General features: G+C 32.7%; 2 protein-coding genes across 6 annotated transcripts in view; one reads left to right on the forward strand and one right to left on the reverse strand.

The window, feature by feature from the left end:
• Positions 1-26,062, reverse strand: part of LOC148278627 (translational regulator orb2-like) — a 273,697-nt gene that overhangs the window by 64,982 nt on the left and 182,653 nt on the right. For both annotated transcript variants that reach the window (XR_015823137.1, XR_015823138.1), the window contains exon 9: positions 6,630-6,787. The gene's annotated coding sequence lies outside the window, so the exon portion shown is untranslated. The remainder of the gene's footprint in view (positions 1-6,629; positions 6,788-26,062) is intronic.
• LOC148278628 (cytotoxic granule associated RNA binding protein TIA1) overlaps positions 1-26,062 on the forward strand; it is a 106,756-nt gene that overhangs the window by 59,205 nt on the left and 21,489 nt on the right. For all 4 annotated transcript variants that reach the window (XM_088231125.1, XM_088231126.1, XM_088231123.1 and 1 more), the window contains exons 4-5: positions 1,701-1,776; positions 19,152-19,254. In XM_088231125.1, the coding sequence (XP_088087251.1) occupies positions 1,701-1,776; positions 19,152-19,254 (179 nt within the window). The remainder of the gene's footprint in view (positions 1-1,700; positions 1,777-19,151; positions 19,255-26,062) is intronic.

Below are 26,062 nucleotides of genomic sequence, written 5' to 3' on the forward strand. Positions count from 1 at the left end.
TTATGTATGCGAGAGGTAAATTGCAGTAACTCAAAATATAAAGTAATTGAGTTATAACTCTCTCGAAACCTAATTTTTCGTCCTCTATTACGAGGTAAATAGCAGTAACTCATTACTAATTACTTTAACAACAGGATAATTGAACAATTGAATATTAAAAAATGCCAGATAATAGACTAGTAAATTCATCACACGACTTGGAATTTTTGGGATACATCTTCCGGCTTTTCGTAGATTTCTTCGCGACTAAACAGTGTGGGATGAAGTTGGTTTGGCATGGTTTAGCTCAAAGTTTTTGGTCTTTCGTTTTTTTTAATATATTGTATACTATTATTGTTTTTCCCTTGTTTGTTTTTGCTAAATAGTTTTATGTTCTTTTTGTTCAGTTTCTTGCATTTATGTTTCTTCGTGTAACTGTTGTAATTGGCTTAAGCCGTATATATATAGTAAATAAATTAATAAATAATGAGATTTTTTAGAATAAAAAATCCCATGTTGTTTGATTATCTGATGGGTAATATACAATTGTATCTTTATATATATAATAGGGTATTATAACTCGGGAGGAATATCGCATTTAACCTACTCTACAAATAAAAGATTTTTCAATGATTCTCCTAGTGTTTATATGAGCCCTTATAATTAATATTTTCATTCATTATTTTTGTTTCGAAAATAAGGTCTTTCGAAAACGATCGTTTCGTAAGTTGGTAATAAATTTTGTCACAGAAGTTCACGAGTAATGCATTCATTTTAATGTTGGTAATGCCACAGGCCACAGATAAAAATATAAGGAGAGTTGTCTATGCATATTATCTTAAGCCCCTCCTCCCCCTTTACCCACTCCACACTCCAGTTCCAGGCGCTGACAGATGAAAGTTAAAACGGATTACATCTTACATCTCGAATTTCTTTTATTATTTTATGTATTGAATTTAATATTAGTATTACCAAAAATAATATTAAATTCAATACATTGAAAAAAAATCGTGTTCCCACATAATTACACCCCTCTGTTGGTGAGAAGATTGGAGTTTGACGTTTGCAAAAATAATGCCATATTTGAAAAAATATTTATTTTATGTTTTGGAATTTAACCATAAACTAGTACCTACTTAAATTCAATATTTGAATATGAACTATTTTTAGTTCTGGAATTTAATCACAAACAAGTACCTAGGTACCTACTTTTCAATAAAAAGTATTTTTCAAGGCAAGCCAACGTTCGGGCAGGACAACGAGTGTCGGGTCAGCTAGTATTGTTATAAATGGGTAGCATTGTGTGAATGAGCCAATGTTTTCGTCAATATTAGCCAGGCGCTCAACGGAATCAGTTCCGCAGAGTGTAAACTTCTTGTTTTTCGGTAGTTTTAAAACGTGTACAAATTTTAAATGTGATTAAATTATATTTTTACTAAAAAAAAATATCAATATTGACAATTAACAAAATGTTCAGTCAGTTATAAACATTAAACCTCGGTTGAGGGTCAAAAGTAGTATGGAATATTTTTTTCAATAACTTTTACGTTCTATGTTATCCAAAATGCAACTTTTAAGACCCCTTTCACTTTGATGTCTAAAAAAATAAAAAACTTCATACATTATTGGCCCACCCTAATATACAATAAGGTTTACTAACATTTTATTGAAATGTTTGACCAAAAATGTTCATTAATAAATGTTTTTTATTTATTTTTCAGGGATTGCCGAGTAGTTAGAGATCCACAGACTCTTAAATCCAAGGGTTATGGCTTCGTGTCCTTCCTTAAAAAAACGGTAAGTGTATTTTATTGTCAATTGAGTCCTGACGATAGGTTAGTAAATTTTTATAAATTTAAATACGCATTATTTTTTATTTTATTTATTTATGACGGCCGTGGCCAATGAGGATCTTCAGCCTTACGGGAAATTGGATACAATTAATGTTTTCTTGCGCGTGGCAAAAATTGGACAGTTAAATTGTACGGCTAAGTTTCCTAAAAAAGTACGAAAAATTGTTATATTTTTTTGGATAAAAACAAACTACTTTAAACGGCGTCACTGGCTCATATGAATCAACAAAAGATGAGAGAGTTATTGAAGATTTCCGGTTTACTAGCTGAAAATGGAAATGAGACAACTGTTCGAGAATAAGCGGAAGAGAACATTTGACATCACACGCGGAGCCATTCCAGAACTAGCAAACTTTTGCAAATAAATGTTTGTCGCGAGAAACAAAATTAGCAGTTCACAACGGAGTCCTGGTCCCGATTCTTATGTATGGGAGCGAAGTATGGACTTGGAAAAACAGGGATGAAAGTAGGCTGAATGCTGTCGAAATGCGATCTCTCGGGTGAATGTGTGGTAAAACTATGTACGATAGATGCACAAATGTCGAGATCCATACATTATGTAAAGCTGAGACAAGCATTATCGACAAACTCAAGAAGGGAGCTCTGCGCTGGTTGAAACATGTAGAGCGAATGGACAGCGAAAGAACGGCTAAGAATATTTACAATGCGAATGTTGATGGATGCAGAAATAGACGAAGACTGAGAAAGACATGGCATGACCAAATCCAACAAATACTTGAAGATGATCTTGTCAAAAGTCAGAATGATCGGCGCGCGTGCATGAGAAGATGTATGAATATAGATGAACGAGATCTGTATGCAAAGATAGAGTGATGTGGCGTTATATCCTCTCTGCCTACCGTTACGGGGAAGCGGCGTGATGGATTTTTGTTGTTGTTGAAAACTTAAAACAAATCGTAGCGCTGATAATACGATCATACAAATTGAAATTTATTTTAAAGTTTATAAACAAATAAAAAAATATTTTACAAACCACTGGACTTTTTCTCATTTGTATAAATTTCAAAACACGTTGAAAAGTTATAAAATATATATAAATTTCACATAGGCACATTATGAATTTTGTATACGTTAGCATAAATAAATTTAATATTGCGTATTTATAAACTCTTTGATTTTTTTATTTTATTTCTTAAGTTAGCTTATATTACAATTAATTTAAAAATAATATTGACACTTACTTTAAAACATATCTTTTAGCATCATCTGAGAGAAAAATTTATTTATTTATTTAACACTTTAAATACATATGCAATTTATATACATATAAAATTTGCCAGTTGATGCCGCCCGTCAATAAATAAATGCGTTTGTAGTGTCTAGAGTCGATTAGTGTAATGGTATCTACGCAGGTCTACCAATGAACAAAATGACTCGCCTACAATCTGTATTGAATGCCGCAGCGAGACTTATTTTTGTAATCTCTAGTTCAGTCATATCACTCCACTACTTCGGGAATTTCACTGACTACGTTTTCCACAGATAGTGGAATACAAACTCTGTTGGCTTATGTATAAGTCACTGCACAACTCTGCTCAGGAATATCCAAGGGAACTCTGCATTCCAGATGAACTAGCTGACAGACGTCTTACGCTTAGATCAGCTACATCTACGTCGAAAGGAAAGGTTATTATACCTCTACGCAAACAGCGCACTAAATTCAGCGAACGCGCTTTTGCGGTCGCAGGCGCTACGGCATGGAATGCTCTCCCAGCAGAAGTCCGAAACTGTGAGAGTGAAGTGATGTTTCGGAAGAAACTTAAAACCCACTTGTTCTCTAAATCATTTGAACAAATTCTTAGCATGTGGTGACAAAGTACATTATTTTTCTTAAATCAAAAAGTTAAAATTAAATTTATATCTTCATATACTCGCGTTGTAAAGCGCCCTTGAGGGATTATATTCCGAAGATGGCGCTATATAAGTTATCCATTATAATAATAATAATAAGAGCGGGCTTATTGCCTTAAGGCAATTTCTTCCTACCTACCCAAACCGTTCAGTTTGAGAAAATAATTAGTTAATATTGAATCTTACGATTATATACACAATTAAAAACTAAGATTAAAAAAACAAAAAAAAATAACACTATACTATGAAGAGAAGAGAGGGGATGGGAAGGAAAGAAGAAGGATAAAGGAACAACTTAAATATTTAGATGGTGACATTTCGATCTTGACTTAAATGTAAATAAAGAAGGGGCGCCTCTAACATAAGTGGGTAGATTATTACACAATTGAGTAGCTACTACTGTGAAAGAGGAGGCAAAAAAATTAGTAGAGCGATGACAGGGTATTAAAAGGGTTCTCTCGTTACTAGAGCGAAGAGATATTCCGTGTTTTGAAAGAGGTTGGAAGAGCTCTCTCAGATAAACAGGCAAATTGGGTCATTTAAAATATTGTGAAGAAGTGATAGAATGTGAATGTTTCTTCTATGCCTGATACTGAGCCAGTGTAGTTGCGTGCGGTATTCGGTTATGTGGTCGAAAATGCGAAAACTCTTTTCAGTTCACGGCTAACAGTTATTACACTACAGCTTGCCCACCACAAACCGCACTCCGCATCTGAGGACATAAGTCTTAAGGGGTAGGCAGAGAGAACAGACCGCCACACACGTCCATCCTGGCATACATTCCTAGTTTCTTTCACATGCATACGTCTTGTCATGTTCATTTACATGCCCTTCGGTTCTGCCTGCTTTTGACATGACCCGACTTAAGATTTTGGTTTATCTGATCATGCCACGTCTTCCTCGGTCGTCCTCGTCTTACATTACCGTTTATTTTCAAAGAGATTAGTCTGAATATTGTTAATTTCACAAATAAAACGGTTTTGTTCAACCGTTATTAAAATAACCCTTAAGAGCTGCGTGGGCTAAAATATCTGGCGACACCCTCACTTTCCATTATGTTATAACCCAACTCTACAAAGGGCTTTTGGCCTCACAGAGTTAAGAATGCGTTATTATTTTTTGTAATATGTATATTTACATGTACAAATAAATAAAAATAAATAAAATCAATTACTGGATCCTATGAGAAAACTTTCCGCGAACATACTTTAAATTAAATTTTTTTAGAGGGTTTTATTATAGGAACCATAACATGAACATAAAAATAAACAACGAAACTCTTAAAGAACTAGAACATGTGACTTACCTAGGACTCACAATGGACAGACAATTAAAATGGACAAAACACATAGACGGACTCACTAAAGTAATGGCATCACTACATAGCCTCTTCTACAAAATTAAAGATTTTATATCAAGAAAGGAAAACATTATGATGTACGAAGCCCATGTCAAAAGTTAATTGAGTTACATGATCGCCTTCTGGGGAACTGGTAACAAGACAGACATAACAAAAATACAAAGACAACAAAATAAAATCCTTAAACTAACATACAACCTACCCTACCTGACCTCTACGACTGAACTGTACAAAAAAACACACCAGTTTGACATAAACTACTTGACTAAAATTGAGACCTTAAAAATTGTGCACAAAATAACACTGGGAAATATACAAGACGACGACATAATATAAGCCAAAAATGCTGACATACACAAAAATAACACCAGACAACAAAAACACTATCATATTGAAAAAGCAAAGACAAACACAGGACAGTCAAAAATACTACATAATGGACTTAAACACTACAACGACCTACCTTACTACTTGAAAACTTTTAATGGAGACAAATTTAAAATCAATCTGAAAAAGCACATGATGACTGAACTAACTAGACTAGACGAGACATAAAATGACTAGACAATATCAAATTTCTAATGTAACCCTAACGGAATTTTTAAAATTGTAAATAAATAAAAAAAAAAGAATGTGGTTCGCCACGCTTTAATACATATTTTTTAGAACACGTTGCATATTAATTTTTGTAGGTCTAGTAAATGTGGCAACGCTCGTAAAAATAAGGGTTGATTGAAATTTTTGGGTGTGTTTCGCAGGGTGCGGCTAGGGTGGCTTGCGGGGTAGAAGTCGGTTGGAATTTTTATATACTTGTTAAACGTAAAAGGAACGTGACACGCTAATATAAAAAGTGGAAGAGCCATCGTAAAATATTAATTTGGCTGGTTTAATGATCGCTTTTCACCATTCGGCTCATGTTTCATCAACCATACTTTCTCACCTTTTCCGTCTGCTAACTTTTTTGAAGGTGGTGGATCCTTTATGAGTCTTCTTCTTCCGATGCCTTGTCGAATCTAAGTTTGATGTGGATTTAAATACTTTTGAAGAGATTCCATTAAAATAAAAAAAAATTTTTTTGGCTTAGTTAAATAGTCTATTGTTACAATAACAACAACAAAACCATCACGCCATTTCTCCGTAGGGGTAAACAGAGAGAATAAAACGCCATACCATTATGTCTTTGCAAACATACCTCGCTTCGTCTAAATTCATTCTTCTTCTCATGCACGCACGCCGATTATTCCTACTCTTAACATGTCCATCTTCGAGTATTTGATGGATTTGATCGTGCCATGTCTTTCTCGGTCTTCCTCATTTTTTTGCATTCATCGAAATTCGCATCGTAGATCCTTTTAGCCGTTCTTTCGCTGTCCATTCGCTCTACATGTCCGAACCAACGCAGCACCCCTTTCTCGATTCTGTCAATAATGCGTGTCTCAGCCTGACACAGTTCACGGATCTCGACATTTGTGCACCTGTCATAAATTGTTTTTTTTTAATAGTTTTTAGTTTATTGGGAAGATTATTATATTTTTTACACCTTTGAAGACAAAGCTATTTTGAGCATTAATTGTGTGGAATTTAGGAATTTTTATATTATGTTGGTATCTGAGTGCTTTATTCTTGTTAATTTTTTAATATTTTTTCTTCTTTATAAATTTGTATAACAGAATTTATTTTATAAAGAGTGTCTACTGTATGAACATTAATTATTTTATAAATACTTTCCGTATTGAATGTTGGAGGGTTTCTTTAAAATAACTTTAATAATTAATCTTTGTACTATTTTAAGAGGGTTTAATATATTGGCATATGCACCACCCCATCCTACAATACCATATTGTAACAAAGATTGTACAATTGAGTAAAAAGCTATTTTAAAATAATTTGTTTTTAAAATATTCTTTAATCTAATAAATAAGTATATAAATTTTCTATTTCGTTTAACTAGTTCACTAATATGATCTTTCCATTTAAAGTTTTGATCAATGTATAATATTTAATTTTATCTGTTGTATGAACAAGTATTGAACATGTAAGATTGCTCAATGATACTCTTATTTTGTTTTTTTTAATACTATTATATTTTACTATTATTTTTGTTGATTTTCATGATATTATTATTTTGTATATTTGATTATGTGTGATTCTTAATTTGTATAATTTATATTCTAAAAATTATTTCTGATTATCTTTTTTGCATTGTATTCTTTGGAATTTTATTATTTATTACTTATACTTTTTTTCATAGATTGTTATTCTATTGCATCACATGTCATTATAATTTAATCTAATTAATTTTACTAAGTATTTTTATTTTTAATTATTATGGCTTGACACGGGCTCAGCCTAAAAAGCCTTAATAAGTTAATTAATTAACATATTACAACAGAGATGAAGAACACTTAAGAGAAGGTAATATAGGAGTCTAGGCATCTACAGGGCTTATGACCTGTCAATGGCTGGTTTAAGTGGCCACTTTACACACTGTGTAACATTCACCATTCTGCCTATATTTGAACATCTATATTCCTTCAATTCTTTCATCTGTTGATGTTTGTGAAGTTAAAGAGCTGAAACCTTTATTTATGCGGGTGAGATTCATCTAATTGAATTATTTCACCTACATACTAGGCAACGCCTGAAAATGTTATTTTTTCAATTTCTATACTTTTTCATGGACCAGATAATTTATCAGCAATATTTTAAGTTTGTCTAAATTTTTGTAAACAAAGACTGGATGGAAGAATTGAAGGAATATGGATGTTCAAATATAGGCAGAATGGTGAATGTTACACAGTGTGTAAAGTGGCCACTTAAACCAGCCATTGACAGGTCATAAGCCCTGTAGATGCCTAGACTTCTATATTACCTTCTCTTAAGTGTTCTTCATCTCTGTTGTAATATGTTTATATAAACAGCTCCCCAGGGAGTTGAATGCAGTCCTTGTTTACAAAAAATTGGACAAACTCAAAAAATTGTTGAAGTTCATTAATGTTTAAACTAGTGTAATTTTGAATGAATAAATAAATAAATTAAAAAACACTTTACTACGAAGAGAGGAGGGGGATGGGAAGGAAAGAAGAGGGATAAAGGAACAATTGAAATATTTAGATAGAACATTGAAATTGTTTAATATTTTTTTCAAATTTGAATATATTTTTGCAATGTACATAAACGTATTAAATAAATAAACAGAAATCGAAGATTGAAATTCTAAATTAAGGCTGTTTTGTTACAAAAAGTTCAAAATCACGTTTCTCGAAGCTTATTATAACACATTTGAAACCATCGTTGGCTAAAGGTGTATTTTGGCCAATTATTCTACCACGAGTAGACCAAGTCAACAACCCTTCAATCACAGCTGTTATTGTTAGGAGAAAGTAATTGCCCCTCGGTGTATTATTTGAACTCATTTTAAAGGGTCGTTCTCCGAAGTACGGACAAGAAATCTGAAGAAAGTTGGATGTAAATTTGTTGCAATACAGAGTAAGAGCATTTTTCAAAAGAAAATGTGTAAGTCTAGGCATTTACAAGGCTTATGACTTGTTATTTGCTGGATTAAGTGGCCACTTTTGCACTGTGTAAGATTCACCTTTAAACATCCATCCACGTTTTCTCAACTCTTCCTCCTGTTGACTTTTGTGAAGAAAAGCAGCTGAAACTTTTAGTATGGGGATGAGATTCACCCGGGCGAACTCATTTACCTACTAGACAACGCTTGAAAACTATTTTTTTAATTTTCTTTCTTCTTCTTATACCAGTTTTTTATAATTTACATATTTTTATATTTTATTTTATTTTATTTTTATTTTTATTTCATTGGAAAGCCAACAGACATTTATAAGAATCAATTATACCATAAATATATATCATAAAGTCCAATTAGAGGCTTCCACATAATATTGTTATTGTAAATGTTGTCACATAAAAATTATACATAACATAAATACATGAAATATGAAATATAACATGAAATATTTGGGGATAATACTTGATTCAAAATTGACATTAAATGCAAATTTTGAACACGTTAATAAAAAAATATCAAAAAAAATATTTTTTCTTAATAGATTGAGAAATAAATTAAATAAAGATACTGCAGAACTAATTTACAAAACAATCATTCTTCCACATATAGATTACTGCTCAACAATATTATTTTTAGCAAACGAAGGAAATTTAAATAAACTAGAAATTTTACAAAATAAAGCGATGAGAATAGTTCTTAAGAAAAATAAATATAGCAATGTAAAAAAAATGAGAGATGAACTAAAATGGTTATCTGTAAGAAGGAGACTTAAATTTAATATGTTGATATTTATACATAAATTTTGTTCACGATAAATTACCAAAATATTTTAAGGATAAAGTTGTCTTAAACAAAAATTGTCATGAATATGCTACTAGACAAAAGGATAAAATAAGACTACCATTATTGAAAAGAGCTGAGTCGCAAAATTGTTTGATGTATAAGGGTTTAAAAATGTATGAAGAATGAAAAGTGTCTGAAAGAATTTAAAAATAAATGTATAAGTTACTGTAAGAAAATCTAAATATATATAGATGATGTAAATGTACATAATAGTTTATATTAGTTTTAATATAAGCTAACTTAAGAAATAAATAATAAATAAAATAACTAATCATACAAAACTTATAATATTACTAGAAATGTAAATGAATATTGGTCACACAGTTGCACATTACAATAAATAATACAACTATAGTTGACCATACAGTGTTCATTTATTATGTGCCTACTGCCTACATACAGAACTGCACATCACCCGCATAATATAGGCTGCGGATTCAAGGCGCAACATCATAACTTGAATTATTTTTGAAAATTTCACTTTTAAAGGAAGTTAAAGATATGTTATTAATATCAATACAATTTAATTTCTGATTACACATATGGCAGGTTCTATTTACAAATGAATTTTGAAAAGATTTAGTTTTACATTTAGAAATTTTAAAAAGAGACTGGTTTTTTAAAAATTAATAAGTGACAGAATCTTAGGGCAATCTATCATGTTATTCAAAGTTTTATACATAAAAATATATTTATACTACTGTATTTAGTAGTGAAGTGTGTAAGGCTGAGACATGCATTATCGACAGAATCAAGAAAGGGGTGCTGCGTTGGTTTGGACATGTAGAGCGAATGGACAGCGAAAGAACGACTAAAAGGATCTACGATGCAAATGTTGATGGACGCAGAAAACGAGGAAGACCGAGAAAGACATGGCACGATCAAGTCCATCAAATACTTGAAGATGGACATGTCAAAAGTAGGAATAATCGGCGTGCGTGCATAAGAAGATGTATGAATGTAGAGGAAGCGAGGTCTGTATGCCAAGATAGAGTGTTATGGCGTTCTATCCTCTCTGCCTACCCCTACGGGGAAACGGCGTGATGGTTTGTTGCTGTTGTTGTTGTTGTTGTATTTAGTAGCCTTACGTGTCATGTACAGGGCTAAGGTACTCGTTTTTGTTTGTCTTGGAAATGGGATGTTCGATCACTGATTTTGGTTTGTTACCCTTATGAGCCCAATCACCATTGTTGCAAAGTCCAAGAACAATGGCGCGTGATAACTACTTTTAACGATATAAGAATGACTAGACAGGTGACACCGTTTTGTAGCAACAATTCACGGACAGTGTAAACAAATTGAAGTTTATCTAGGGGTATTTTGGGAGATTTGCGTATATTCCATTAAGTAATCTAGACGCGAAATGACATAAGCATTTACAAGAGCTTTAGTTGCGTCTATAGGAATATTTCTCCGCACGGATTTGATCTGTCGGAGACGGAAGAAACCAGCACGTAGCGTTTTATTGACCTGAGAATGAAGAGAAAGATCTGAATCTAAATGATCACCCATGAATCAGTCATGAATTTTTAAATTACGATTTTTTACTAAAAACATTAAATTTTTTAAAACTTAACGATAGAAGACAAATTATAGACCTTTTAAATTTATTCAAAATTGTAAATTGCCCTGAACTATTATCTCTCATCAACTTCAGGGTGCCTGGAAGAATGACTAGACAGGTGCCACCGTTTTGTAGCAACAATTCACGGACAGTGTATACTTGTAATGCCGTATTAAATAGACTTCATGAACTCGGCAATAGTTATTCCCACGTATCTGATATATTTAGTGTAGGGTATTGTTCCTATAGAACAAACCTTTTGAACTTTTTTAAAGATGGTGAATGGTAATTATATATATTTATTCATGCATTTCATAATATTCACAGTTTTTTGTTCACTTTGCCTAGCTGTATGAAACAGCACTTATGATTTTCTTGTTGTATTACTGTAGAATGTTTTATTATTTAAACTGTCTACTGAATATGCTGTATAATTTTTTTTTTTTTTTTTTTAATATTTATTTTTTTTATTTTTATTTTTATTTTATTTTTGCACCACAACAGGCCAGGAGGCTCCAATTACAGCGGTGAATTACATCACAGAACACCCAGGCTTGAGAAAAATCACATTTAATTTTTGTGTTCTCACCGGAATCGAACCCGGAACCTTCCGTCTGTGAGTTAAGCGTCTTGACGCTACACCACGGAGGCCGCCAATAATGTATAATTTTTAGGTTTAATTTTTTTTTATAAATTTATGTTTTTTTTTTAAAGCTTTTTTTTTTTTAATTAAGCCAAATATGTAGTATTATAAATGTTTGTAAAATGCAGATTTGCCGTTTATGTTAATAAAACAAAACTGGTCCAAGAAGAGGTTTAAAAATTGAAAAATTCAGTCAGATGAATCTCTTCACAACGATAAAGGTTTCGGCTCTATAACTTCACTAAAATCAACAAATGGAAGAATTGAAGAAATATGGATGTTTAAACATAGGGAAAATGGTGAATGTTACACAGTGTGTAAAGTGGCCACTTAAACCAGCCAATGACATGTCATAAGCCCCTGTAAATGCCTAGACTTCCATATTCCCGTATTTAAGGTATTCTCCATCCCTGCTGTAATTTGTTAATCTTTATAAAATAAAATTTAAAAAAATATCTGTTAAGGATATTCCATCTTCTCTGCATTCTGCTTCAAGATTATGGCGTTGTAAACTGAAAAATGGGCACTGAAATAACATATGTTCGATACTCTGTGAAGAAATATCATCGCATGGACAATAGTCATCATTCCTTAATTTAAACCCCATATAGGTAACTTCTCATAGCTCCGTGTCCGGTAAAAATTTGGGTGTTCGAAAGTACTTTGGTGATGACGACGGAAGTTTGCCGCATCAGCCAGCGTTGGGTTTAGTGATTTTACCTGTAGAAGAAGCGCGGTAATGATCCTCCCAAAGCTGTTGCGTATTTTGTTTTATACAGCGCTCAAGCCCTAACAGGGTTAACACCGTTAGACCTTAAAATTTAAGAAAGGAAGGACATTTATAATGTCAACTAATTTGGTAAACTGTATTTCATTCAAATAATCGCAAGTATCAAGGAACTGCAAACTATTTTGATTTACCTCTCCCGTGCGAAAGAATTCCCGAAAGTATTATTTTACTTGACAAAGATATATCTCCTTATACTCCCAATAAAATAAGAATCTTTACAGATGGTAGCCTGCTCGACGGCAAAGTTGGAGTGGCATCCGTTCCTTTTGAGGGTGATAAAGAATTACCAGGCAGAACAATGAAATGAGACGATTTCTGCTCAGTTTTTTAGGCTGAACTACTCGCAATACGAGAAGCTCTCGAATGGTTATTTAAAAAAACCACCAGAGAGGCAATAACCCATTGCAATAACCCATTGCAAATATATTATCAGATTGTCGTTCAAGTGTTCAAGCTATAACTGATACTCAGTCGGTAAATCCATAAATTGTAGATATTCAGAATAAAATTAAGCATCTAAATATCATAGAGATGATTATTCAAATATGCTGGATGAGAGGACTTGCTGGTATCGTAGGAAATGAGAGAGGTGTTCATTCAAATATGATGTATAAAAAGACACGCTGGTATCGTAGGAAATGAGGGGGATGATTATTCAAATATGCTGGATAAGAGGACTTGCTGGTTTAGTAGGAAATGAGAGGGATGATTATTCAAATATGCTGGATAAGAGGACTTGCTGGTTTAGTAGGAAATAAGAGGGATGATTATGCAAATATCCTGGATAAGAGGACATGCTGGTATCGTAGGAAATGAGGGGGATTATCATTCAAATATGCTGGATAAGAGGACATTCTGGTGTCGTAGGAAATGAGGGAGATGATTATTCAAATTTGCTGGATAAGAGGACTTTCTGGTATCGTAGGAAATGAGAGAGGTGATTATTCAAATATGCTGGATAAGAGGACATGCTGGTATCGTAGGAAATGAGGGGGATGATTATTCAAATATGCTGGATAAGAGGACTTGCTGGTTTAGTAGGAAATGAGAGGGATGATTATTCAAATATGCTGGATAAGAGGACTTGCTGGTTTAGTAGGAAATGAGAGGGATGATTATTCAAATATGCTGGATAAGAGGACTTGCTGGTTTAGTAGGAAATAAGAGGGATGATTATTCAAATATCCTGGATAAGAGGACATGCTGGTATCGTAGGAAATGAGGGGGATTATCATTCAAATATGCTGGATAAGAGGACATGCTGGTGTCGTAGGAAATGAGGGAGATGATTATTCAAATTTGCTGGATAAGAGGACTTTCTGGTATCGTAGGAAATGAGAGAGGTGATTATTCAAATATGCTGGATAAGAGGACATGCTGGTATCGTAGGAAATGAGGGGGATGATTATTCAAATATGCCGGATAAGAGGACATGCTGGTATCGTAGGAAATGAGGGGGAGGATTACTCAAATATGCTGGATAAGAGGACATTCTGGTGTCGTAGGAAATGAGGGAGATGATTATTCAAATTTGCTGGATAAGAGGACTTTCTGGTATCGTAGGAAATGAGAGAGGTGATTATTCAAATATGCTGGATAAGAGGACATGCTGGTATCGTAGGAAATGAGGGGGATGATTATTCAAATATGCTGGATAAGAGGACTTGCTGGTTTAGTAGGAAATGAGAGGGATGATTATTCAAATATGCTGGATAAGAGGACTTGCTGGTTTAGTAGGAAATGAGAGGGATGATTATTCAAATATGCTGGATAAGAGGACTTGCTGGTTTAGTAGGAAATAAGAGGGATGATTATTCAAATATCCTGGATAAGAGGACATGCTGGTATCGTAGGAAATGAGGGGGATTATCATTCAAATATGCTGGATAAGAGGACATGCTGGTGTCGTAGGAAATGAGGGAGATGATTATTCAAATTTGCTGGATAAGAGGACTTTCTGGTATCGTAGGAAATGAGAGAGGTGATTATTCAAATATGCTGGATAAGAGGACATGCTGGTATCGTAGGAAATGAGGGGGATGATTATTCAAATATGCCGGATAAGAGGACACGCTGGTATCGTAGGAAATGAGGGGGATACTTAAAACAAAATGTGTTCAAACCTCAGAGTTATAATGCGCCAAGCTATAGAGGAGCCTAAACGCAAGAAAACCATTATGACTTTTGGGTATTAAGTTAGCTACAGTTCGAAGCAAAAAAATGCGCCGTACTCAGGTCGAGAATTGCCAAAGGGATATTAATTTGCATTGTAAATACTCTTATATATGTACTTGTGTATTTATTATTTCAGGGTTATTCAAAAAAAAATAATTTATTCGCCTATATTTAGTTTATAAAACTGAAAATACGTGAGTGTGTTTATTTTATTATTTATTTATTCATTTTATTCACAATATACTAATGTTACATTTATTGAGACATAAATTCCAACTCCATGGAACCAAAGTCCTGTGTTGAGTTTGTTTGTTTGTCCGTCACATTGAAATTTAAACACGTCATTTAAGATGCGATTTCTAGGTTAACGTTGCTATTTTCGAGTAAAATTCGAATGCACCTCTACTCGATAAAAGCTCAAACTTTATTTGGATCCCTAGCGGGACCCCGACCTATTGCCCTTAGTCAACTGTCATTTTCAACAGTAAACATACTTTAATTCACAAATTTATCCCTTAAATTGAGAAAAAATAATATCTGAAGTAAATATGTTGATGTAAGGAAAGTTTTTAAGTGGCATAATACACGTGTCAGGACAAATAGTGCCGACAATCAATGTAAATTGCTGGAAAATATTCGGAATCAATTACCTGTGAAAACTGACTCCTTTAACAGCTTTGACGCTCCTACTGCTGCAATCAAACATACTGCAGTTCACCGTTGTGGATTTTTATTTATTCTAACGTAAATATCCAAGTTATTCAGAAACAAAGCCAAGCACAGCGACAAAAGCATCCGATAGAACCGTTTTGTGTTTGTTGTCAAACAAAACAAAATAATCGCCAGTTTTTAGCCAACCAACATCGCTTGCGTTCTATGAAACATAGTAATAGAGCTTTTCTTTCGATTGACGCATTATTACTCTGAGGTTCAAAGTATTTTGAAGAAATATGTGGCAATTATAACACTTCTATTTTCTCTTTCTTCAAAATGCTGCATTAAGTGGACTCTGGCAATGAAGGCCTCAAATGTGGATTTGTCTAGGTTTGATACTGGGCGACACAGTTCTCAGATATAAAATCGTTTTTCTTTACGACCCCTAATGGATAGCTTGTACTCGTCCGTTTAAAAGTGGTGCAAAAAACATGTTTAATCCATTACCCCTTTGCCTTATACTTCTGTACTTATAAAACGCGACTCCGCTGTGCATTAATGACATCAGAATATTAAAAATTGTACACTTTGTTTATATCCGGCTGATGAAAAATACGGTTCTGCATGTGAAATAGAATCAGAACCCTGGATTTATGATGGTACTGTGCTACTATCTCAAGGCAGCTCATGGGATATTGTATTTGAAAAGGCTGAAAATGACTTAAACTTAACAAATTACAACAACAACAGGGATAAAGAATACCTTAAATAAGGGAATATGGAAGTCAAGGCATTTACAGGGCTTATGACCTGTCATTGGCTGGTTTAAGTCCCACCTGCTGACAAGCCTCAAAATAGAGGCTTAGCGGGTTATTCCTTTAAAAAAAATAAAAAATAATAAAAAGCTCTAACATAAAATTGTTTTACAGATGTAACAACAATATTTTGAGTTTGTACACATTTTTGTAGACAAGGACTGGATTCAACTCCCTTGGGAGCTGTTTATATTAACATATTACAACAGAGATGAAGAACATTTAAGAGAAGGTAATATAGAAGTCCAGGCATCTACAGGGCTTATGACCTGTCAATGGCTGAACAGCTCCCCAGGAAGTTGAATCCAGTCCTTGTCTATAAAAATTTGGACAAACTCAAAATATTGTTGATAAATTACCTGGTCCATGAAGAAGTATAGAAATTGAAAAAATAATATTTTCAGGCGTTGCCTAGTATGTAGATGAAATAATTCAATTAGATGAATCTCACGCGCATAAATAAAGGTTTCAGCTCTTTAAATCACAAACATCAACAGATGAAAGAATTGAAGGAATATAGGCAGAATGGTGAATGTTACACAGTGTGTAAAGTGGCCACTTAAACCAGCCATTGACAGGTCATAAGCCCTGTAGATGCCTAGACTTACAGATGTAACATCAAGATTTACGAATAAACTGAGGGAGCTTGTTTCTGATTGGCACTCTTAAGATCACTTTCATTAAAGCTTTTTGTTCAATGATTATTTGTTTGATCAATGTGTCGTTTGCACATCCCCATCCAATTATTCCGTATTCCAAAACTTATTGACTTAATGCGTATTATATCTTTACAAGTTCTCTTAGGCTGATTATATTTCTTGTAGTTTAAAAAAAGTCCATTTGTTTTTTCAATTCATTTTTAACATGTTCGATTTGACTATTCCATCTTACGGATCTGCCTCACACTCGACGAGTGGCATGGAAAGTAGCGGGGCAAGGAGGCAGATACGTAGTGTGGCAACATTACACGTCATGCCGCAAGTCATGCTCCTCGTCGTGCCCACCGCTCCCAATTTTGTCGGTTTTTTGAGCGCGAGTCAAAGGACCGGCAATATGAGTGCGAGTGGCTGGCCACACAATCGCGCGGTCGCAGTACGCATCGAGCGCTCACAGAAGACGCACGCGTCATTTTCAATGATGTATTTTTCTTTTTATGACATTTTTTGTTTTTAATTTTGTTTTATTTTACAGTATTCATAAGAGGTGAAACAAAGTATTAAAAAAAAAAGAATTATTACACAGCAATGAAATTCATATTAATTAAATACATATTAACAGTAAAAATAGTAAACTAAAAAATCCCACAAAGGCATTGGCCTGTTCGTGGGTATACAAGAAATGTTTATGAATTTTCGCTCCTATAATAAATAGACGGGTAAAATATTTTTGTGTAATGTAAAAAAGAGAAAAAAAAATATTCGGTAAAAGATTACGAGGTACTTTTTAATTTTATAGTAATTAAAAAAGGAAATGAAAAATTAAAAAAAAAACATTAAAATATTCCATTATTCCATATTATATGTACGTTGATATAATAAGCTGTACTAAAAATGCACAGCGCACACGCCGTCACAGTTTCATCGTCCATTGTTTAGAAAGACAAATGACAAGTGCGGAGCGTCGCGATTAGTTGCGCAAGTAGAGCAGTGTGTGGGCGGAGAGGGCAACATCGGGTGAGAGGGCGGCAGCGCGAGGAGCATGAGCATGAGCAGCGCAATGAGCATAGTGTGGCGGGGCTTTGAAATTTCCATCTATATAAATGCCTCAATATTTTATTGAATTCTTACCAGTTAAGGGTATTTTATGGAGCAAAATTATTATCGAACAGATATTCAGCTCGATATATAAACATAAATTAGAACACAGCTATCTAACAAGATTGACATCTGTTCATGGCCTAGTAGTACCAAAATTTAAAAATAAATATGGACAACGTACGTTGGATTATATTGTTCCAAAAGTATTTAATTTGTTGCCACTTGACATGAAAACATGTCATTGTAACAATAAAATTAAGTTTCTATTACGTAAGTGGTTAGTAGATAAAACGTTCCTTTATTGATTTATTATTTATGTAATATTTATGGAATACATTTCTTATATTTTTTATTTATTATTATTTTTTTACATTTATATATATATTTTTTTAAATTTTATTTTTTTATTTTTTTATCCCTCATTGAATACATTTTTGTTATTTTCTTGGGTTAACCTTTTCTTTTCTTTTATTACTTTCTTACTTTCATATTTCATTTACATTTTTTAGATCTTAATTTTAATATGTACTTTTAATTTTCTTCCTAATTTTTTTTTTCTGTAGATATGAATTGAAATTCTCGATTTACTTTACTTTGTTTAATTTATTTTTTTATCTTGTTTTGATTACATTTATGAGCACACACTATTTATATATGTGTCTATTATTTTTTTTTCTTATATTTAAAATATATTTAAGTAAATTACTATTCTTTAATTTTAATTGTATTATTTTACTCCATTTTCTTACTTTAAAAAAATATCTTTAAACTATTTTTATGTTTATTATTTTATACGTATACGGTATTATGTCTGTACTCTTCTTATTTGATTATTAATTAAAACTAATGTCTGAGCACCCGATGACAAACTATTATTGAATAGTTTATCGGGACAAAATATATCTAATGTATTAATATTGTAATAATATGTATATTTTATTGAATAAAGACTCTATAAAAAAAAAAAAAAAATCTCCCCTGTCCAACGATTTACGATTACATTTAATATTAATATTTGGAATTTGGTTTTTGTAATTCTACCATATAAAACAAAATTATATTGTAGATTTTGTATTTGAAGCGCTTATGGTGGTCTCAACATATCCCGCCACCGCTCGAACAAGGGTGCATGGATCCACCCTGCAGTGGCTTGGAGAAGCTTCAGTTTCAGGCGTTTCCACACCCTCCAGGCTCTTTGGTGAAGCAGATTCAGTTGTAGAATTTTCGATTATTAACTGTTTTTCAAAACACTGGACTTGATCATCAGCGCACCGATTGATATTGATTTGTTTTAAGATGTTCTTGTGATTTCAGGAAGCCGAGTCAGCAATAGCTGCCATGAACGGACAATGGTTGGGATCAAGATCTATTAGAACTAACTGGGCCACGAGAAAACCACCAGCAGCTAAATCGGACGGTAAGCCAACTAAATCATTATTTTCTACTGTATATTCGATTATCTCTCATCAGCTTTTTTAGTCTGTTCACTACTACTTTTTATCCTGCTCCATTACGTTGAATTATTTTTTAAAGAATGCGTAGATTTTTTAAAGAGGCCGCTTTGTTTTTTATTTAATTTGTCTGCTTCTTGTTTTTCTCTTGGCAAAACTCATTGGAAAGTCAGCTAAATAAGGAACTGTCTTTGTGCCTTTTGTCAACTCTTTCATTGCCAATAATTCCGCCGTGACCTCGTATCTAGCCAATGGAGATATTTATCTATTTATACTACAGCTGTCTGCCGTCATTAGATAAACTCCGGTTATTTTCCATCTCACGTGTAATCAAAACACTGTATAATTCTAACTAATTACGTAGGTATCCCGAAAGGCTTTTCATAAACTTGATCTCAAGGTATGGTAACTATTCGCGAAATTGTCTGCCCGCGGCTAGATCCGAACAAGGGGAAATGAAAGCCTAGAGATTTCGTATTATATTATTAAAGCAAAATGCCTCGGGGCAGTTGGAGAATTTTTCAGATCAAAGAAACAATTTTAAATTTGTGGGGACTGGTTTGGAACAAAGATGTTTGAATCAAACGATACAATATTGTTTAGTTTTTACCGTGTAGTCAAAATACTCCTTTTAACTGTAATGTAAACACAAATTTACATGAGATACTAGACTTGAAATATATTTATTAATAACGGACATTGTCTACTTATACGATTTCGAGGGTTTTAATATTACAATATAGGAATAGTTAAAAGCATTGACAAACATAAGGGACATCAAGACAAGATCTAGACTATGCATTTAGTGCTCGTTGAAATCGCTGTAAACTTTAACCTAAACAGTACACATCTTGTCTTGAGTTAACAATACGACAAAGACGGGTCATTGGAGAATTGAGGCTATAGTTTGTTCTACGCTGATCGATGAATAGTACTTCATTGTTTCCCAACCTACGAGTCGGAACATGGAATTTTACTTGTCCCATTAATGGTGGAACGTGGATTGTCCATTTAGTATGCCGAACATATATGAATCAATATTAGTTCTACGTTTTTGTCGACTAGAAATATTTGACATTGACTCTATATCAGCATAAGAATAACTACCCCTCTCTTGGACTAGTCCAAGCATCCAATTTACTTTTTGAAGCAAGCGATGTTGGACTGATTCAATGCGATTTATGCGATTCACATAGAATGGAGACCAGACCACTATTCTAGGAGGCATATTCTAGAGAAGATCTAGAAAATGCCTCAGAGGATGCAGATTTTATATATCTTTAGCTTTTTATTTATTTTTCTATTGAATATGTTCTGTGACTTGAATTATAAAAATAAAACTTTTATTTTATTGGTTGGTTGGAAGAAATTTCCATTTGGCAATAAGCCCGCCAATGTACAAATAATATTATGTACAAAAAGTTAAATAAATAATAAATAAAAAATAGTTACAGAATGGTTTTCCTACGTTTGGGCTCCTCTATAGCTTGGCGCATTATTACTCTGAGCATGCAATAGATCCATACAATGGATCCATATATAGAAAAGTCGAACCAAGTTTCCTATTTTGATTAAATTTATTCAATAAAGACATCTTTTTTCAAATTTTTTTTCCGTATATTTTGAAATAATTTCATTTTTTATTATTTTTATTTTTCTCAGTTCGTGTGGTTATGTTCCATCTAATGGTCTATCTTTACCGATAACATGCACATCGTTAGAGAAAGCAGCCTAATAATGTGTTTGTTGGCGGCCCCGGGGCGAACTAGGAAACTTCTGAGGCGATTTAACGTGGGTTTACTGACTCGAGATGGAAATAATAATTAGTTGATTCTTAAGGCAGTGTTTTACTTCTAAGGGTGGATTGTATACATTTTGAATTATAAGATTTGTTGATAAGGATTCGCGCAAAATTATTTACGACGCAATTATTGAACCACACATTAATTACTGTGGCCGAAAATTATTTTTGTCGAAACAAGAAAATTGAAACAAATTAACTTTAAATTTATTTCAACAAAGAAGGAAAAAAAATGAGAAGGGAATATGGAAGTCTAGGCATTTACAGGGCTTATGACCTGTCATTGGCTGACTTGACACACTGTGTAACATTCACAGTGTGTTTGACCACATAACCGAGTATCGCACGCAACTACACTGGCTCAGTATCAGGCATAGAAGAAACATTAATATTATATCACTTCTTTACAATATTTGAAATAGTCCCATTTCGCCTGTCTATCTGAGAGAGCTTATCCAACCTCTTTTACAACACGGACTATTTCTTCGTTCTAGTAACGAGAGAACCCTTTTAATACCCTGTCATCGCTCTAATTTTCTTGCCTCCTCTTTCACAGTAGTAGGCGCTCGATTGTGGAATAATCTACCCACTAATGTTAGAGACGCCCCTTCTGTATTTACATTTAAGTCAAGATTGAAATGTCACTAAATATTTAAATTGTTCCTTTATCCTTTTTCTTTCCTTCCCATCCCCTCTCCTCTCTTCATAGTATAGTGTTTTTATTTTATTTTTTTGTATATATATTTATTTTTGTTAATCTTTGCTTTTAATTTTTGTATAAAATTGTAAGATTCAATATGTCCATGTATTTATAATTTTCTCAAACTGAATGGTTTGGGTAGGTAGGAAGAAATTGCCTTAAGGCAATATGCCCGCCCTTATATGTATATTTATTGTATATGTAAATAAAGTGTCAAATAAATAAATTCACCATTCTGCTCATGTTATAAAATCCACATTTTTTCAACTCTTCCGTCTGTTGACTTTTGTGAAGTAAAAGAGCTGAAACCTTTATCACGTGGGTGAGATTCTTCCGGCTGAACCAAATCAGCTACTAGGTAACGCTTGAAAACAATTTTCCAATTTTTATGCTTCTTCTTTTACCGGGTAGTTAATTTAACAATGTTTGAGTATGTCCAAATGCTTGCAGACTGGCTGGATTTATTCATATTTTTTCTTTATTTCAACAGAGAGGGAAAACATTATTTTCAGGCGTTGCCTAGTAGGTGACTTGGTTCAGCCGTATGAATCTCACTCACGTAATAAAGGTTTCAGCTCCCGTATTTTCAAAAAGTCAACAGATGGAAGAGTTGAGGAAATGTGGATGCTTAAACATGGACAAAATGGTGACAAAAAGTGTCCGTGAAAACCTTCGCCTCTATTAAACAAATGAACATTGTTACAAAGCAAAACCTCAAGAATAGAAAAATATCACGTTTTTTAAAACAATTTTGAATTAATATGAAAATTTCATTTTTTTATACTTCCGAGTACAGAAAAACTATTTAAATAATTATTAGAAGCAAGATTTTTTTTTAATATATCCTTTTTTCATTTGGAAGTTCAACAAGGATAAATAAAAGCATAGAATTAAGAATGGTCCAGACGGAGCGTAGAATCATATTTGAATACATCCGACTGTGTCCAAAAATCCCCCCATTTGCTCCACTTTCACCGCGTAATGTTACCAGATCGTGAAAAATATATTTTATGAAATATGTGTAAATAGCGTTTGCTCCGAAAGATAAGATTGAATCATTGCTTTAGAGAGCCCGGAAATTCCAAAAATTACTTCTAATCTTTCAATAAGAAAACTGTGGTCAATGGTATCAAATGCAACACTTATTTAAGTGTAGGTAGGCAAAATAGGAAAAGATAAATTGATTTAATTGCCTTAAAAATTTTAATTGAGACCTTAAAAATTGTGCACAAAATGACACTGGGAAACATACAAGACGTCGACATAATATTAGCCAAAAATGCTGACATACACAAATATAACACCAGACAACAACAATACTATCATATTGAAAAAGCAAAGACAAACACAGGACAGTCAAAAATTCTACATAATGGACTTAAACACTACAACGACCTACCTTACTATTTGAAAACTTTTACTGGAGACAAATTAAAAATCAATCTGAAAAAGCACATGATGACTGAACTAACTAGACTAGACGAGACATAAAATGACTAGACAATATTAAATGTCTAATGTAACCCTAAGGGGTTTTTTAAAATTGTAAATAAATCAAAAATAAAAAAAAACTCTAAAAACTGACGATGGAAACGTTACACATCAATTTCTCTATACTCGTTTCCGCGGCAGTGTGGTCTGACGATCGGAGAATTTACAAAATAATTTTGTCTACCAGATACTTTTATTTTTTTTTATTATTTTATTAACATAAACGACGAATTTGCCTTTTACAAAAATTTATAATACTAACATATTTGGCTTAATTTTTTTTTTTAAAAAACATAAATTTCCAGATTTATAATTAAAAAAAACAAAAAATTATACAAGATTTATATTAAAAACATTATACAGCATATTTAGTAGAACGTTTAAATAATTCAAGAATAAATGTAAAAAACATAATTAAATAATAAAACATTCTACAGTAATACACCAGGAAAATCATAAGTTCTGTTTCACACATCTGGGCAAAGTGAATAAAAAGCTGTATAAATTATAAAATAAATGAATAAATATTTATATAATTACCATATACCATCTTCGAAAAAGTTCAAATGGTTTGTTCTATAGGAACAATACCCTACATTAAATGTATCAGATACGTAGGAATAACTATGGCCGAGTTCATGAAGTCTGTTTAATACGGCATTACAAGTATACACTGTCCGTGAATTGTTGCTACAAAACGGTGGCACCTGTCTAATCATTCTTCCAGGCACCCTGAAGTTGATGAGAGATAATAGTTCAGGGCAATCCCATATTGAATTTACAATTTTAAATAAACTTCCATCACCACACAGGTAGTCTATAATCTTGTACATACATTTGATACATTAATGTCTTTGCTTTTTTTGTACAATAATACTTGTACAACACCAGGGCTTCTGATTGAAATAATGATATAGAAAGTTGTTTTAGAATTCATACTTATGAGATCGCGTCCCGATTTTTTCGTACAGCGTTTGGAATGCTCCAGGCTTTTTGAAATTAAATATTCTGTAAGAAAATATTATATTTCTCAAAGAAAATGTTTTTTTATTGAGTTATATGAAAACGAAAAGAGGTTCTTCTGTCAGACAATATGCATTATGTTTTAATTTATTTCTTAATCTAAAATAAATATAATTTTTTTAGAACAACGAGCATATAGATAATACAGTAAATAAATCACTGAAATTACTTGGCTTCATTAACAGAATATCCTCTGATTTTACTAATGTCCGTACAATCAAAACTCTTTATTGCTCAACTGCTCGCCCTATTCTTGAATATGCCTCAGTGGTCTGGTCTCCATTCTATGTCAATCGCATAAATCACATTGAATCAGTCCAACATCGCTTGCTTCGAAAAATAGCATGGATGCTCGGACTAGAGAGAGATAATTATTCTTATGCTGAAATAGAGTCAATGTTAAATATTTCTAGTCTACAAAAACGTAGAACTAATATTGACCCCATATAATTGTTCGGCATACTAAATGGTATAATCGATGTTCCATCATTACTGGGACAAGTAAAATTCAATATTCCGACTCGTAGATTGAGAAACAATGAAGTACTGTTCATCGATCAGCATAGAACAAACTATGGCCTAAATTCTCCAAATTCGCCTTTGTCGTATTGTTAACTCAAGACAGGATCTGGACTTTTTTGGTTTAAGTTTACAACGATTTAAACGAGCACTAAATTAATAGTCCAGATCTTGTCTCGATGTCCCTTATGTTTGTCAATGCTTCTTTCTTTTTTTTTTTAAATGTTTTAAACTATTCTTTTATTGTAATATTTAAACCTTATAAATTGTATACATGGACAATGTCCGTTAATAAATAAATAAATAAATAACACATATATTTGAATAATTATGATATTCCTTGGATAAAAAAATGTTGGTGAAGAAAAATTTACTAGCCACACATATATATATTTATTTGAAGAAAATTACAGCTATTTTGAAAAAAATACAGTATTAACAAATAAGCCAAAATGAAAAAGTTTAGGGATTATTTTTTTTTATCGACTGTCAAAATCAAAAAATTATATATTATTTATGTTCAAACCATCAACTTTGTGGTAAAACATTTTAATTAATGTTTGCATATATAATTATTCAACCACTTACCGACTTTTTATGTCTACCAGTTTCGAGACGTACTCGTCTCTTCGTCAGGACACTCACTACACCAACATGCAAATACTAAAATACACTTTCACCTTTACCGTCGCCATGTAAGTATACATAGTAATTACGAAAAAATACATAAATTACATGCAGAGTTAAAAGGGATGCAGAAACCACCATGTCCGAACATGCACTAAAATTAGGTTAGTAATATTCAGTGTTATGTTAAAAAAATGTGGTGGTGGGGATGGTGGTGGGGAGGAAGCAGAGGTGCTACGGGGTTGAACGTTAAACGATTAGTTCATTTTTAAATAAAAAAGTGGGCTCCATTGAAAGAATATTAAGTTATTAATTTACGAGTGAAATTTATTTTTAATGTGTTTTTTAAAAAGTTTAATTTAATTACTTTTTTATTATTTGAATGCAACATTTCAACTCCTGCATCCTAATTTAAAATCGTGATTTGAATATATGAGATGATTGGCAAATTCTGACTAAGAGACTGGTACGTCTCGAAACCAGTAGATATAAAAATTTAGTAAGTGGTTTAATACATTGGTTTATCAAAAAAAAAAAATGTACTCTTTTTTTGTCTTCTGAACACATCCTGTGGTCTTGTCCCTTTCCCCTTCTCTATGATTACCGAATGGAG

Source organism: Micrasema longulum, unplaced genomic scaffold (assembly GCF_059751315.1).
Source record: "Micrasema longulum isolate JH-2025_06_02 unplaced genomic scaffold, ASM5975131v1 h1tg000850l, whole genome shotgun sequence".
NCBI classification, from domain to species: domain Eukaryota; kingdom Metazoa; phylum Arthropoda; class Insecta; order Trichoptera; family Brachycentridae; genus Micrasema; species Micrasema longulum.